Source organism: Diachasma alloeum, unplaced genomic scaffold (assembly GCF_001412515.2).
Source record: "Diachasma alloeum isolate Michigan unplaced genomic scaffold, Dall2.0 Dall_scaffold_00214, whole genome shotgun sequence".
Classification (NCBI taxonomy): Eukaryota; Metazoa; Arthropoda; class Insecta; order Hymenoptera; family Braconidae; genus Diachasma; species Diachasma alloeum.
In genome coordinates, this window is record NW_021680379.1 from 1028965 (window position 1) to 1045362 (window position 16398).

A 16398-nucleotide genomic window follows, 5' to 3' on the forward strand; every position below is an offset into this window, starting at 1 on the left:
TGTTTCGGCGAGAATTTAACAATAAAAAACCGATGGAGCACGGATGCGGGTTAAGGAGTGGGATTCTGGAGAAATGAGAGCGACACGAGACACGCTGAGTTTGTCACAAGGAAAACTGTTTATTCCGAGTCAATTTGAGATATGGGTCGAGAAATATACACAAAATCAGAGCCGCGAGCAAACACTGTTTCCGTTAAACACGGTAGAGAAAAACGATATGTTGAGATGCACACGCGGTTTAGAGATAACCGTTTTAGAGCAAAAAAATGACGCTGCACAGAGAACGACCGTTGTGAGTGAATAATAATAATGATTCGAGAAGACGAAGGTCAGCGCTGCCGGTGCGTGGTTGGAGCACCTACATGGCAGCGCGGCCGGTCAGGCAGAGCGAGTCAAGGAAGTGCTGCCACCCCTGGGACCTGTCGAGTATGAGGCCGTTGCCTCAACACTCACAAACACTCAATTACATGCATTTCTCGGCTCTTTCTCGTCCTGACCTCTTGTCAACTCACGTCGACTCACATTAACGCACGTCAACTTGTAACACTTGATCTTGTGAGTTTTCAGTAATAGAGTTTCCTCTATCACTTCGAGAATAACATTCTCTCCTCTGTGAAACTTATCGAATCCGAAGGAAGTAGTCAAGTTCCTCCACAATTCCCACAAGTCGTCACCTGTGGCAATTTTTCATCAAATTAATGATTACGATTCAATTTCACAGTGAGGTGCATGTTAATTCATATTTTCTTTTCCTCGTCGGGTTTCGTTGGAACACGTGCTCTCATGCATGAGCAATATTTTATGTATTACTACGCGCCGCCGTTCCAGTGGACTCTACTTTATGTGTTATATGTGCGTCACCATCTCAGTGGGCTCTACTTTATGTATTACTCCGCGCCGCCGTTCCAGCGACGCACCCACCACGCCAACCGACCCCCCTTGCCACTCGTCGCCCGTCAAATTCCTTATTTTTATTTTCAATGTTTTTCAGCTCGCCAACTCTCCTGGCTCATCCCCATATGCATGAAAAACTTGATTCACTTAATTGTTTTAATGGGATTGGCGCGGTGGTAGCGACACGCGACACATGCGGTGCGACCAGTGGCGAATTTAATAGCGGTTTTTGGACGGATTAAAGTTGAATTCAGAGATAAAAAGCAGTGAAGCGGTAAGTGGCATTAGGCTGGAGCGGGGAGTAAATCAGGATTATAAGGAAAAGCGCAGATAATTGGGCAAAGAGCGGCTAGAAAATCTGGTCGCGAGCAGAGGTTAGAATGACAGAGAGAGAGAGAGAGAGAGAGAGAGAGAGAGAGAGAGAGAGAGAGAGGGCAGGGAGAGAAATTATAGACAAGAACACTTTCAATAAACAATTATTCACTTATTATGTCGCCAATTCATTCGGTTTATTTCACAAAAGTTTGTAAACGTTCTCGGGTATCGACTCTTACCATATAATATCAAATTAGTAGCGAAGTGGTATAACGCTACAAGTCAATTTTGACAATTGACCAGTTTTCAATGAATATCTCGATATCTAAGGGAGATGGCAAAATTTTTGTTATAATCTTTTTTGTAGAGCCGATTGAGAGCTACAACTGTAATTATGAAAATTTCGCAATCTCCCTTAAATTCTTTCATTCGGAAGCAAAACCTGTCATTATATTTTACTGAAAAGAATTATCATTATTTCAAATAATTGATTCTTCAGTTTTATAATTATTACATTTCATTATTATTACTATTATTCTTATAATAAAAAATCAAAAAATTATCAATTTTCTGTCAGTGGTCCGTTTTGCCCTCCTCTTCCCTACCTTATTGTTATGGTTTTAACAGGGCGGCGCTTCACTTTACTTAATATAAATCGATAGGGATTACCTGACTATGCGTTTCCCAAAGGGATCATTCAGATATCACTTCGCACGATTAGGGAAGTGGGGAAAGGGTGTCTGTAGTTTGTGGCGCTTTGCGACGAAGGGGAAGGGAGTTGCGTGAGTTGTGAGTCACATTATATTTTTCACAAAATCTCCGATGAAAACAATTTCAGAGAAAGACTGAATAGAATTTGGTTTTTGCGTAGAACTTTTTCTATTTAAATATTTTCTATAAGAATTCCTTGACATGAATTTTCTAAGTTATTTTTGACCCTATTTTTTCTCCTATCATTAAAAGAATTTGGAACATTTGAGCCCAGGAATTTCTGTAGAAAATATCTCAATAGAACATATTATATAGAAAAATAAAATTCCATTGATTTTTTCTTCAAAATATTTTCACAGCTGCAGCATTTTTAATATAATCCGAGAAAAACTGATAGAATTTTCAATAAGAATTTAGTTGAAATCAAGTAGAATTTTCGTATGTAATACCCTGGTAGGAGTAGAGGAATGGGCTAAGATTGGCCGAGGGTGACCCAATGTTGGCCATCCTCGGCGTACCCTTGGCCTTGTTTCAGTTCCTACCAGGGAACAAGAGCTTCAAAATTATCAGGTATTTCCCGATAGGTTCGTTGCAAACAAACGAAGGAGGCAAATTTTTCAACACTCGTTGCTTCCGGTCAGGAGAATCTCAGTAATTTTTAGCGCGGATCAGGTTATAAGTTACAATAGCACATCAAAAAAAGGAATGTACGAAGATATAACTGAAGGAAAAAATAACCGTTGGGTAGTAGCACATGTTCTGTGTGGTACACGACAAAATGACCGGGCACTTTTGGTAATTTTTTCTGTCTACTTATCAAAAAAGACGCTGTCGACATGTCAAAAATTTCGGAACCATGTTCGTTGAAACTTCATGTGAGTAGGAGAGGGATGGGATAGATCGACACTTTTGACTTTTTTAAAAAATATTCGTAACTCAGAAACAGATTTATCAATTGAGCTCAGTCTAAGCTCATCTCAAAGACGAATCATTGTTCTTTTTATTGAAAACTAAAATTATTCCATTTCATGAACAATTTAACACGTCATGAATATTTTTAAAAAAGTCAAAAGTGTCCATTTTACCCTACCCTCCCCTATATTAATTGTTCAGCGGATCTTATTAGTTTTTCATTGATTCCTATTGAGTTTTTGTCCACCAATAAAATGTCCCGTGATTCATGGGAGAGTTTAGTACTTTGTACCATAAAATTTTTTCCGTGTAGTCTTGAAGCCCTTTGCTTCACGAACGTCGCAAATCGTCCCGGTGTGAAAGTAGTCGGAAGCAGTGCGAAATAATGCGCCATTAGCAAAGCAGGGAGGCACACGCACACCTTTACAAAATGACGAAAAGTGAGGTACCGTGAGAGGAAGCAATGAGTTAAATCGGAAAGTCCCGGATTCAAACCCCGGTCTGGACGATCCATTTTTTTCAGTAAAAGTTTTCTTGTTATTCATATTGAGAATAATCCCGGTTCCCCTCCTACCTCATCCAAATCCTATCCAATCATTTCCTATGACGTCACAAAGATGTAGAACGCTATATAAATTGCCTTCTCTCATGTAAACTTTAATGCGATTTAATGAATTTAATTGGACAATCCGTAGTGTATCTCCTGAAATTGATCGAAAGAGAAGAAATGTGTGAATCTTATTTGTTAAAAATGCATCTTTGCCTCGGCGGTAACCCCTTTGAGAAACATAACACTCATCACCATGCAGGCAGTCAGAATATAGACATGCATAGAACGGCATATCATCACTACTTGCATTACATATAAATATATAAATTGCAAAATACAATCGTTTGACGTAACGGTTGCCGAGCCGAGCTGCTTCTCAATATTAATATTATGTCAGTTATCCGGATTGCCTGACGTGTTGGTCATAGGCGACGATAACTCTCGCCAGTCGGATCAAAAGTCCGGCAGTGTCCAATGGCGGTGGCCGTTGTCTTCGTGTCTAGCATCAACGATTTCCTCAGTCTTTCCAGATCCGCCTCAACACGATGTCCTCCTGCTTTTCTCATTTTGTTTAATCTTTTTTCCGCACCTACCCCTCCCGATGTTATCATGCACCTGTGTATTTATAGAAAATATTGCAAATTTATGACACTGCACGATTCAACAATGGCATTAGACTCCGTCATCGCGCCCACCACGCAGGGCTTTGCGAGAGAATGACTCAGGGAAGGCATGAGAAATGAAGAAATTGATGGAGAGGTAGAGTTACGCGCGTCAATAGGTACACATTTGAATTCTACAGGATGATTCTTTGACGCAAAGGGTTGTAAGACGGTCTGACGACAAAATTCCGATGTTCTGATAAATAATTAATCGTCTTATTTTTCCGAGCTTTGTCTCATACATCTTTCTCGTACTTTGATTGATGGAAGTCCATTTGCGTCATACAATTCCATTCAACATGTAAATTTTATGGAAAATTTAAAGGGGCAGTATTCAAAAAGAACACTGAATTTATAAATTTTAATGGTAAATGACAAGAAGGGCCTGGAGACGAAAAGTTGAACGGGCCAAGATTGGGCCAGTACTGGCAGCCGAGCTGCCGAGGCTTGGGTGCCGATCCTCAATCAGCCTTGGCCCAGCCTCGATTAGCTATTGGTTTGATAATGTTGGGCCGGTATTGGTTGCTAAGCGCCGGTCGATGATTGGCACCCAGGACCCACCCAATACTCATTTTTATTAATTGAAAAAATTAATTAATACATCATTTTTTTATTATTTAATGTACATTCTTCGGTTAATCCTTCCTAAAGAAACCGATAACCGCTGATAATGATGTGTGAAAAGTTGGAATCGTTGGGATTCGATCCTGGAACCTTCGGGTTGGTAGTCCTTGACTTTACCTACTCAGCCACCGTAGAGTTGTTAGTTACGAAGAAGTTTATCGGCTATATGAATAAAATATGGTATTCTTATCTGATTCTTTAATTTTCTTCAATTATGAAACTCGATATAGATATGGCAAACAGCCTATTTATTTATGATCAATAAATAATAAGATTACAGTATCAAGTTCTCGAGTTTGAACCCTTATATACCTTATGATCGTTTGACCCTTAACATCTGTTTACACGTTTTCCTGTATGACCCATTCGACCCCTATGATCATTCGACCTTTTATAAAAGCCTTCAACCCTTACAAGTACGTTTGCTATTACCCCTATTTGACCCTTATGCCTCTCGTAACCCTTGTGACACCCTTTTGACCCTTTACATTATTGCGCTCGTCTTCCCTGCTAGACTTTGATTCTAATGAGGGTTTGACCTTTGGAATTGGTTAACTTGTCTTTTCTGTTTGACCTTTGTCAAGTCTCGGCGTCCGAAGTTTACCCAATTATTGGCCGAGACTTGGTATTCGACGAATGGCCATCTGCCGTTCAGCCGACATTTGACCGTGAAAGACTCGCCGAGACTTGGCATGCCAGTCCAAACCCGATGCTTGGCCGTGAGTGGGTCGCCAAGGCTTGGCATGCCAATTCTCGGCCGATTCAACAGCATCGGCAATTCGGCCCCGGGAGGAATACCTTTTGTCCCAGTAATTTTCAAGATCCAGACCATGCACTTTCTATCTGACAGAATTAATTTTCTGCGGAACTATTGACCCCTGACCGGTTACTTTTTTCAAATCCTGACTCCCCAATCACACCACTTGTGACCTTCCAAGTGAACGTCTACTCAAACAGGAAGAATTGATGTCAAATTGAGACAAATATGGCAAACTCAAGAAATTCTTGATTCAAAATACATCCATTTGAATTTAATTAATCAACATTATGCTTAATACATGAGAGAAAGTTCTGTATATATGTATTTTTTTTATTTCCATCAAAATTACAATATGACGCATAAGAGCAGAAGCAAATCAAGTGTGAGAATCAATAAGAACATTGAAGACAGACAGTCTGCAAAGTTCACCGACATCTTCATCTTCTCATCCATACCAATACCGATTAATTCATAAAATTCCAGGAGTTGACTCTATTATCAACCCTGATCACGTATTTGTGACCAATGCTCGGTTACCCGTGGCAGTCGGTCCGCATGTGCGTCCAACTGTCTGCCTAATGAAGACCAAGAAAAGCAACGAAACAAGAGAGGATGGCAAAGAGAAGGGAAGGGAGGCACTGATCCCGTCCTATACCATCCAAGAAAAGATCCTCCCCATATTAATCACGGTGCATGGACTTGAGGTATATAAGCCATTGCAAAATTGGGGAGAATCATTGAGCTTCACTTGTCGAAGGAATCATCATAGTGCTCGAGGAAGTAGTGATGCGTAGTGTTTTTAAAGCAGACGAATTAGATTGATAACGTTCAAAGAGATTTATATTATTATTGACTAAAATGGCTTGGATTTCTTGTGGATTATTGGTGGTTGCAGCTTTCGTTGCTGTTGGAGAGACTAGGTCATTATCCAGGGAACCACGTAAGTTGAAGTTATCAGTGAAATGGGGATTATGATGAAGAATTTTCTAAATTTTAGAAATTGATTGAAATTGTATGGAAATTGTTAGCTAAAGTTATTTTGGTGATTCCCTTGCAGTTTCCATTGTGATGGATTCAAATGGCGCTCCAATACTGATGATGAGTTTAAAAAAACAACCAACTCCGTCCTATCCTCATAAAACGATGATGTTCACCGGATACTACCATCCAATTCGATCTGATCCTGGCCCATTAACTGGTGTCTTCGCTCAAGGTAATGCTGTCAGTGGCGGGTCTTATCTGGGGGGAAGGAATCCAAATTATCTCCAATCTGGCCCAGAACCGGCAGACGATACTGAGGTGTCGAGCGCAGAGGCTGAAGCCGCGCCGAATAGCGGTGATGAAGGCGAGCAGGGTTATTCAGATAGTGGGAATGATGAGGATCCGCAGCCGGCGCAGCCACAGCAGCAGGATGAAATTCAGCCGGTAAGCGATCACATGATGTCACTTGATCTGAAAAATTTGCGTGTTAAACGAGCGAATCATTGAGAAATAACCAACTTGACAATGATAATAATAACAATCATAATCAATGAGTGCTCTTTTAGAGCGATTAGGAATAGTATTTTACCGGGTTGCTGCGGTGGGATTTTTTACTCGTGCGGCGTTAGCGTCCGAGCCGAAGGCGAGGACTGACCAAGTACACGAGTAAAAAAACCCATCACAGCAGCCCGGGACAAGATCATTTTGTAGTGATTTTCAAGTTTTCGAGTTTGGGAAGAATGCAATACCAATTCCCAGACGAGAAATCGTGAGAAGTGGAAATTGCTTCAGGCCCACCTGAAGCACGATCAGAACTTGATCAGGTTTTTGTAAGGTTCGACTGATCCGGTGATTCCTGATGAGAACCTGACCAAGTTTTAATCCAGCAGACCGGCTCCAAAAAACTACAGACGGGTTCAGATCAAGTTCTGATCAGGTAGACATGATCAGATGATGCCTGATGAAAACCTGACCAAGTTCTGATCCAGCAGATCGTATCCAAAAAACTACAGGTGGATTCAGATCAAGTTCTGATCAGGTAGACATGATCAGATGATGCCTGATAAGAACCTGACCAAGTTTTGATCCAGTAGATCGGATCCGGAAAACTGCAGGATGATTCAGATCAAGTTCTGATCAGGTAGGCACGATCTCACCCTGAGGTCGGCTGCCTGACCCCAATTTGAGCAAATTCGGATTTGATGTCTTTGATCGGCATTTGAACGGGGTCAATTAAAGAGAAAATGATCAGATTCTGATCCGGTCTACCTGACATTAATTTTAATAAGTTTATCGGATAATTTAATTAACTATTATTATACTATTCAAATTAAGTTTTATCAACCATCATCAATAATTAAACAATTTTTTTCTTCTCGTATACCCTTTCGGGTTTTTACGATTTGTTCCCTTCCCACCCCCCTCAACCCCCTGTACCGCATTTGCCGAAGGGTGAGAATACCTCATGCGAGGGAAAAACCTGCCCTGGTACAGTCGTCCTTTTGACGGGACTACCGCTCGGCAGTGAAACTGTGAGATTAGAGCGCTATAAATTTTGACCGCCGGTGCCGGGAAGCGAACCCGGATCATTGGCATACGAGTCTAGCACTCTAACCGCACGGCCACTACCGTCGGTATTATCAATAATTATTTTCAATCTTTAAAAAGGATCATTATACTATAATTAAAATAAATCAAATTAAATTAATTTAATTTAATGAATTAAATTTAATTAATCAATTTAATTAACAACCAGCCCTTCTCAAATGTACAGAAGGGAGGGATGATGATGCCGTAAATACGTATTAGAGGAGTATCAAACTTACACGTACATGATCTTGAGAAAAAAAATCACCAAATGTCTATTTATACATTAGTGTTATTGTTATTATCATTATTATTATTCATTAATGAAATAAATAAAAATTAAATTGAACATATTTTATCTCTGAGAATACACTGCAATGTACAGTTTACTCAATAGTAATAGCGCGATAGCGTAGGGGTTACGGCATAGGATTCGCAATCATAGGGTCCCCGGTTCGATCCCCAGCATCGGTAAAAAAATAAGCTTTTTCAGAGGTAATAACAGTAGAGATTCATTAAGAGAGGCGGCATANAGGGGTTACGGCATAGGATTCGCAATCATAGGGTCCCCGGTTCGATCCCCAGCATCGGTAAAAAAATAAGCTTTTTCAGAGGTAATAACAGTAGAGATTCATTAAGAGAGGCGACCTACGGTGAAAGAATAAAATTATCTCTTGTTTTGGATTAATTATCATAGATAATTTTTATTGATACTGACAGACAGGTCATCCGGTTTTCATACAGTTGACTTGATCAAGTTCGGATCCATTCCTCCTGATCAAATCCGGATTGGTCAGAGACGTAACATGTCTGATCAAGACCAGATCCGTCAACTTGATCAATACCTGATCAGTGGTCAGGTCTAACCTGATCCAAACTTGATCAAGACCTGACCGGAATTTTCACTCGGGTACGCGGGTATTGATAACAGTCAGCCTCGTATGGGCTGACCAGATCTGACCCTAGCTGATTCATGGGTTTGCTTTCGAAGTTTTGCAACAGGTCGTTGTAATTTTTCCAATTTTCCGAATGTCTGTGATTGCAAATTTTGATAAATTGTTCACATTTATGCTTTGACAGTATGGAACCGAAGCTCCAGTATCAGAGAAACCAATCGTTCCGCAAAATCACCCTGTGAAGTATCCATCGAAGGCTCACAAGCCTACTAAACACAACAAGAAAACCGCGGTTCCGATTGACGAGGATGAAGAAGAAGTTGAGGAAGAGGAGGAGGAAGAGAGCGAAGAAGAAGAACCATATAAAACAGATCGCGGCGGTCAAGTACCAAATCTCAACAATTTTTTCCCTATGGTATTTAGATTCCCAAGTTCTTACGGTCACAGGGGATCAGAATCTGATGGATCGCCTCCTGGAATGATCACGGCCATTGCTAACAGTTACTCAACGGGAAAGGGCGGTGTGGCTAGTTCTGTAGCTACGGCTTATGGAGGATCTTCGCATGGGTGAGAATCATCATTCAGAACTACGATATGATTGAAATATAAAAATACATAGCAAATTGAAAACTAAATTTTCTTTTCACTGCAGAAAGAAGAAACGTGCCAAGTCATCTCAGGAATAGAATTCAGAATTCTTCAACGTAAATAGAATTTTATTCAGTAATCGAGAGGCAGTGCGATAATTGATTTCTATAGAAAATGATGGTTTTTCGGAATTAAGTGACAATCAGTTTTAGTTGGAATGATTATGATTGAGCAATTGTTTCAAGTTTAATAAATAAGAATGTTATAATGAAAAGTTCAATTTCTGAATGCGTCATCCTACGTATATCTTTCAGGTAATAATATCGTTGTCGATACACCCTCGAGTAGTCAGACTGCTCAAACAAGAAAACAAGAAAGAAGGAAGGTCACGCGTATTTATTCATGTTGAAAGACATTAAGTGAGGGTAATCCCCAAAGCCTTGCTCGTCCGTTGACACTTCTATCTTACGGAATCGAGAGTCATGGTCAATTCATGTGTTGATCTTTCTCTCTCTTCTCGTGTATTTTAATGTCCTGCTATGGGTTCTCCGAATGAAGTGAGTGTAGACGTCACTGATGAAATAAAAAAAAATCCTTCAAAAAATTCAGTTAGCGAGATGAATCTAATTATAGTATTGGAAACACATATGAAGAGATGAAAAATTGCTCCACTCATCGAATATATCCGATCACATTGATGAACAAATTTGGTATTTGAAGAATTGATATTTCGGTAAACTACAGCGGTCTATTTTAGTCAATGAATTTTTCATTTTGAACTTTCCGATGAAGAAGCTATTGTTCTCGTCGAATGACAAGCATCTATGTGGGTTTATATACGGGTGAATGTAGGACTGCTTATTATCAAATTTTTCATCATCAATTTCCCACCAATCAATGAAGCAATCAAAGCGTCTGTGCGGATTATACATCAAAATGACTCAGCAGTTTCTTAATAATATGGATAACAAGTGCGAGAAAAAGTCATCGAATTATTGGTTTGGTCATTCTTCAGCAAAATTCAACCGGAACCTCAACGGTGGATACTTTCACTATTAGAAAAAAGTTGAAATTTTATGGACAGTCAACCAGCAATGTTTAGGAGAGTGATATTGTATCCGATTTAAGGCGAAAAAGGAATGAAATTTCAGATTACAATGACAATTCAGTGAAATTCTTAATTTTTGAACAGCATCGAGAAGAGAATTCCTCAACCTATTGGAATTTTTAATGAAATTATGAATATTCAGTGTCAAATTACGATGAATTTTGAATGAATTGAAAATTCCGTTTTCAAAGTTTTTCAAAACCATAATTTCTTAAAAAAGATTCGACTTTGTCAACGTTCCGGTTGAAAAATCAATCCAAAAATAATTCGTTCGAAAAGATATCGATCGATTTTCATAGATTAAATCCTGATTCATGACCCATTCATGATTTTTTTTTCAAGATTCTTACAAATTTTCACCTCGTTGGCGATGCCACATACTTGAATGACCGATGGGTGGGATTGACGAAGAAAAAACGATGGGTGGGAAAAATTGAGTTCAACATTAATAACGGGAGTTCTCGTACATCTATATGAGCATCATCTATATGGGTGTCTGAGAAAGTTTATAGCGATTGGTCTTCAATTTTGAAAAGAGGCAGATAAATTTAGTTATCCAGTTATCTATGATTTTTTCATGATAGAAAGTATTCCGCAACTGATCTGTGAATTGCGAGAAAACGGGATTATAAATTGAAGGATAATATTGAGTTTTGAACGAATTTATCTTTTATAAATTGCTCGAAGGATTTTCAATCCCAAAATAAAAGACATCCATTGCGATCATTACAATTATATAATCAAATTATTTCTTTTTATTTGAAGTTAAAGATTAATGATCTTATTCTTCTTATCTTCCTCTTCCTTCGAAAAAACCACGAATCATTGGAAGGTCGCCAGGTTCAAGAACACTGGCCTACGTGTCTGGCAATTAATTATTTTCGGCCCAGGGCAATCTTCTATCTAATTGACGTATGATGACGCATCCGAGTTAGACGAGGGATTTCCATGATTTTTGAGTACGCGTGTAGTAGAGCTCCTCTTCTCAAACCAACGAACAGTTTCTTGTCATAATCGGGGAATTTCATTGAACACGGAAATCAACATCTATTTGCATAAAAACTGTCATCGAATTTTATTAGCCGAGGATATGTAATCAAAGTCCTTGAGAAATTCCCACTTCCACAAGATAGGGATGTCAAAATCACCCATTCATAAATTGAATTACTCAGGTAAATATTTATGTCTTAATCTCTTCACCGGTGCGTCAGATGAAAAAAGAAGGGAATAAAAGACATACACATACGTGTCAGATGGTCTCTGAAAACGTCTATTGGGATATCCCAGGCAGGTTTGAAGGATTTCCATATAAAAGAGCGGGCAACACATCTTTTCACATCAGTTCTTCCTCGACGAAACAACAGCCCAGTTGTGAAGTACTGAACTTCCATCAGCCCAACAAAATGGATAAATTTCTGGTGATTACATTAGCTCTGATTATAGCTTGTGCATCAGCATATCCGGCCATCCAACCTGATGGAGCAGGTAATCAAATCTGTTTATTTGGAAACCAACTACAGAAGTAGGATAACTGTGATTGAGATGAGCACTTGAGTGAGAATGACATTTTTTAGATAGACGTATAAAATTCAATTAGATTTCTGAGCACTTTTCCTTGAAAAGTGTATAGAATTTCTAGTGAGATTCTCTTGAAATGCCGTTAGTTATTTTTCGATTTCGATAGAAAAAGTAGTATTTTCTCTGTAGTTCATTACAAATATTTACGCTACTTTCCAGTTGACTATAGTCAACTGAAACCCATGCGGTTACACGCACGTATCATATAAATATTTTATTGACCATTTCCTTCTTCACAATCTCAACCAATTGATTCGTTACATTCGGGGGAGTAACATCGTATTATTTCCATAATTTTCTGCAATACGTCTTTACGTACGGTAACTAAAAGAATATTCAAAAAAATTCATTTGGCCGAATTTCTGCCAAAAAAAACATAATCAACCGAATATTACTCGAGCTTCGAAATAAATTGGGTATTTTCCTCAAGGTGTAACAGAAAGCCATTGTTCCTCGGAATTTTCATACGAATTGTTTGCTCAAAGTTACTGATGTTTTTCGAAACTGAAGCACATTGACTCCAATAGATGATGACTTCACAATGTGTTAGAGCATTACCACAAAAATTATGGCGCCTCCATATAATTTTTCCGTCCTGACCTTCACTTTTCCCAGTCCGGGGATTGGTATTGACCCTTCCCCGAACTGGCAAAAGTGAAAGTCACTACGGAAAAATATCGTTCGCGCATAGTGTCACTGAGGTTTTCAACAAGTGTGATTGGCACGCCTCACCTTCGGCTCGGCGTGCCGACCTCACACTCGTCAAAAACCCCAGTGACACTCGACGCGAAATATACTATTTCCGATACTGTGAGAACACCAATTAAAAACGGCTCGATGTAGGGGAAATGCATAATTGGTAAATCATTGAGTTAAACACTGTACTAATGTGAAATTCTGCTCTTGCGACCATTGCAGATGGAGAAGATAGAAATGTAAGAGTGATTAGATCGCCTGATCCAGATCCCCACCACCACCATCATCATCATCATCACGGAGAATACGATGATTACGGTGATGGTTACGATGGTCACCACCACCATGACCACTATGGCGGCCATGATCACTATGGCGGCCATGGCCACTATGGCGGCCATGACCACTATGGCGGCCATGGTGGTTATGGCGGATATCATCAGGGCTACCCTGGACAATATGGAGCACAATATGGTTATGGGAACCAGGGCTATGGAGGATACAATGGACATCCTCAGAATAATGGAAACTCTCAGTCTGCTGCCAATGCAAACTCCGGTTCTTTCAACACTCCGTTCGGCAGTGCGTCGTTCGCCAGCGCTAACGCTAACGCTGGGTAATGTATTTTTTTCGTTTATTTACAATTTTTTTCTGTATTCATCATTAAATGTGGTGAACTAGAGACGCATAAGTTTTTTCCGAGAGACGACTATTAATTTTTTTCTTTTCCTTCTACTGACAGGTATGGCAATGGAGGATACTTCGGATAATGTCTTGTCTGATTGATGATCAAATTTTGAACTCGTCAGCATTTACCAACTTGATGGAATCTAGCAAAATCGTCCACTTTCACAATGAAAATGGGCAATCGCAGAATGCTCAAGGAACTTTGGATCCAATGTAAATTACTGTTAATTTATTTACTTTAATAAAAAAAAATGAAACGGATAATTTTTTACAAATCAAATATTGTCCCTCGCTCATCGATAAGTGCTTCGAGAACTATTTTCGAAATGAGTCCCTTTTTGATCATTAATTATTTTTAGATGAAATTAAAACATAAATAATCAACAATAGAACTATGAAAATTCAGAGGAACTCCCATGTGACGATCCAAGCTATATCGACTGTCAAGCTTCATGAACACAAAATTGGATAATTGACAACAAATGAGTTGTCGGACATCAGTTAAATTGTTTGCTAAATTATCAAAAAATCAATACACAATAGTTTTAACGATGGATTCGAATATATGAATACTAATTTGATTGAGAAAACCCCAGTAGAATGCAGTAGAACCCCGTTATAAGAGCGCGCCAGGGGGTGTAGGAGTAGCCGAATCGGCGAAAGCGCTTATATTTCGTTACCCCCACCATGCGCTCAGTGGCAACCTCAGTTCTCGGAACTCCCAGCGAAAATAGAGGAATAAGAAATAAACACTTTGAGTATTTTTCAAGTTTTATATATAGATATTTTCGCTAAATAATTTTTTTATTATTTACTGAATTTTTAACAATGTTCTTTTTCATGAACATGAATATAAATTTGTTCACCAACTTGAAAACAACTTTTTTCGTGCTATAAAAATATTTAAAGACCCATTTTTTTCATAAAAATGTTTTCCTATATTTTAATTAACAATTGGATTAAAAAATAATCTGACCAACATTTTTTTTATTGACAGTACTCTTCAATAAATAATAAACGATGGACTTTTATTAAAGTTTACTTTAAGTGTTTCCTAACTTGTTCCCGTGATGGTCGAGTGTGAACTGAATGCATTTTTCAAAAATTTCACTGCCAGAATATTTCACATTTGTGGTCTCCTGGAAATACAAAACAATAGGGCACCCGAGTTAACATCGATATGTTTACGTTCGGGAGTCGAGAGTGTTAGGGAGTGGGGGAAGCCTTCACGCTGGCGAAAAAGCGATTGAGGAGAAGTGGGCTTATATCGGGGCTCCTTATAACGGGGTTCTATTGTATTGAAAAAAATAATGTGACAAATAGAAAATATAGTTTAGTAGGCAACTATATAAATTCTTACAGTTTGGTTTGACACTGATTCTCTTTGGCAATACTCAAATTAATCGATCACAGTGAAAGTGGTAATTATGCACTACTAGTAATCATAATCATAATCACATTTTAATAAAGTAATTCTATTAATTAATGAACGTAATTGTAGCGACATAATACACTCTATTTATGCAATAGTAAGATACTTCCATCACTTTTTTTTTGTTTAACCACCTTTTTATTAAGAAAAGTCATTATTTACAATAGTGATTATTTACAATATGTACGTACCTTAAAAACTAGGATCAAAAAACTTCTATTAATAATATTTCACAAAATGCATAATCTTTAGTCAGGAGTGACTCTCGAGTTCATTTAGTATTGTAACACGTATAAAAAAAATGCTATAGGATTTCCTATCAGATTTATGACCCTAATCCTGACCCTTGTGACCGATTGGTTTCGAGTCTCAATTTTGTGTTACTTTAGTCCTATAGAAAATCCTATAGGAAATCCTATAGAAAATCCTATAGGAAATGTTCGTATTATCCTATATCTCGAAACATATGGGAATTCTATAGGATTTTTTCATATATGAGGATTTGATATTTCAAACAACAGTGTATTTCTGCTTGAGATTAATGCGGTAATTCTTGGAATTAGTGTCAACTCATTTTCTGGTACTTAACAAAAATTATTTGAGTTCGCATGGGTGTAAGACAAAAGCACAACAGTATTCGCAAAAAAACTAGTTCCATTACCCAGGGATGTTGGACCAATTTATGCTAAGACTGGACAATCAAATTTTTTTTTCTAGATATTTACTGCCAAATACCCCCTCCACTGATTTCCCACTTTGTCGTTAGTGAGGGGACTCGGTCGCGGGTGGTGGGGGTCTTAAGGACTACTGCCGCCCGCCGTCGCTAAGAGGAACCCACCCAATCCATGTGTGTGAGCGGCGTAAGCCATGGCCTCGGCCATACCGTGCCTAAGGATGCGTAGCACAGGGGGAGCTGTGTCGCTAACGGTGCCTCTCAGAAACCTGGGCGACCTCTGAGAGTAGTCTTGGGTGTAACCCTCCCGAGACAAGCTAAGCCCTGGGCAATCGCGGCAATGCACCAATGAAAACGCTTAACCGCGGTACTCGTGGGACCAAAAATGGAAACCAATCTAAAAAATCTCAGTATTGAAAAAGAAACTTCGGGTGGGGCCAGCGATGGCGAACACACGAAGTCTGACAAGGCTGACCAGTCTGGTGCCGATGTGAATCGGGTCAGACTGAGTGGAGCCGAGAGAAGTCGTCGCAAGAGAGCGAAGCTGCATCAAACCTCGGGGGCAATTGCAACCTTGGCGGATGCAGCAGCGAAGGTCGATGAGGGGAAGGGGGAGGGGGCTGTGAGGAAGGCAATAAAACGCCTTGCATCGGAGCGTACCACGCCAAGCCCCTCTGTCAGACCGAAAGAAAAGAGAATGAGAACGCAGGATCAGGGCACATATGCTCAGAATACTGCGAGCTC

At 39.2% G+C, this 16398-nt stretch overlaps 2 protein-coding genes across 2 annotated transcripts; both read left to right on the forward strand.

The window, feature by feature from the left end:
• The first annotated feature begins 6181 nt into the window (after nt 1-6181).
• On the forward strand, nt 6182-9728 carry LOC107037180. The gene is made up of 4 exons (XM_015255583.1): nt 6182-6368; nt 6486-6853; nt 9077-9459; nt 9545-9728. The coding sequence occupies exons 1-4, from the start codon at nt 6287-6289 to the stop codon at nt 9576-9578; spliced, it is 867 nt and encodes a 288-aa protein (XP_015111069.1). The 5' UTR covers nt 6182-6286; the 3' UTR covers nt 9579-9728.
• Nucleotides 9729-11947: 2219 nt separating this feature from the next.
• Nucleotides 11948-14448, forward strand: LOC107037187 (keratin-associated protein 19-2). The gene is made up of 3 exons (XM_015255589.1): nt 11948-12073; nt 13085-13478; nt 13605-14448. The coding sequence occupies exons 1-3, from the start codon at nt 11992-11994 to the stop codon at nt 13630-13632; spliced, it is 504 nt and encodes a 167-aa protein (XP_015111075.1). The 5' UTR covers nt 11948-11991; the 3' UTR covers nt 13633-14448.
• Nucleotides 14449-16398: the final 1950 nt, after the last annotated feature.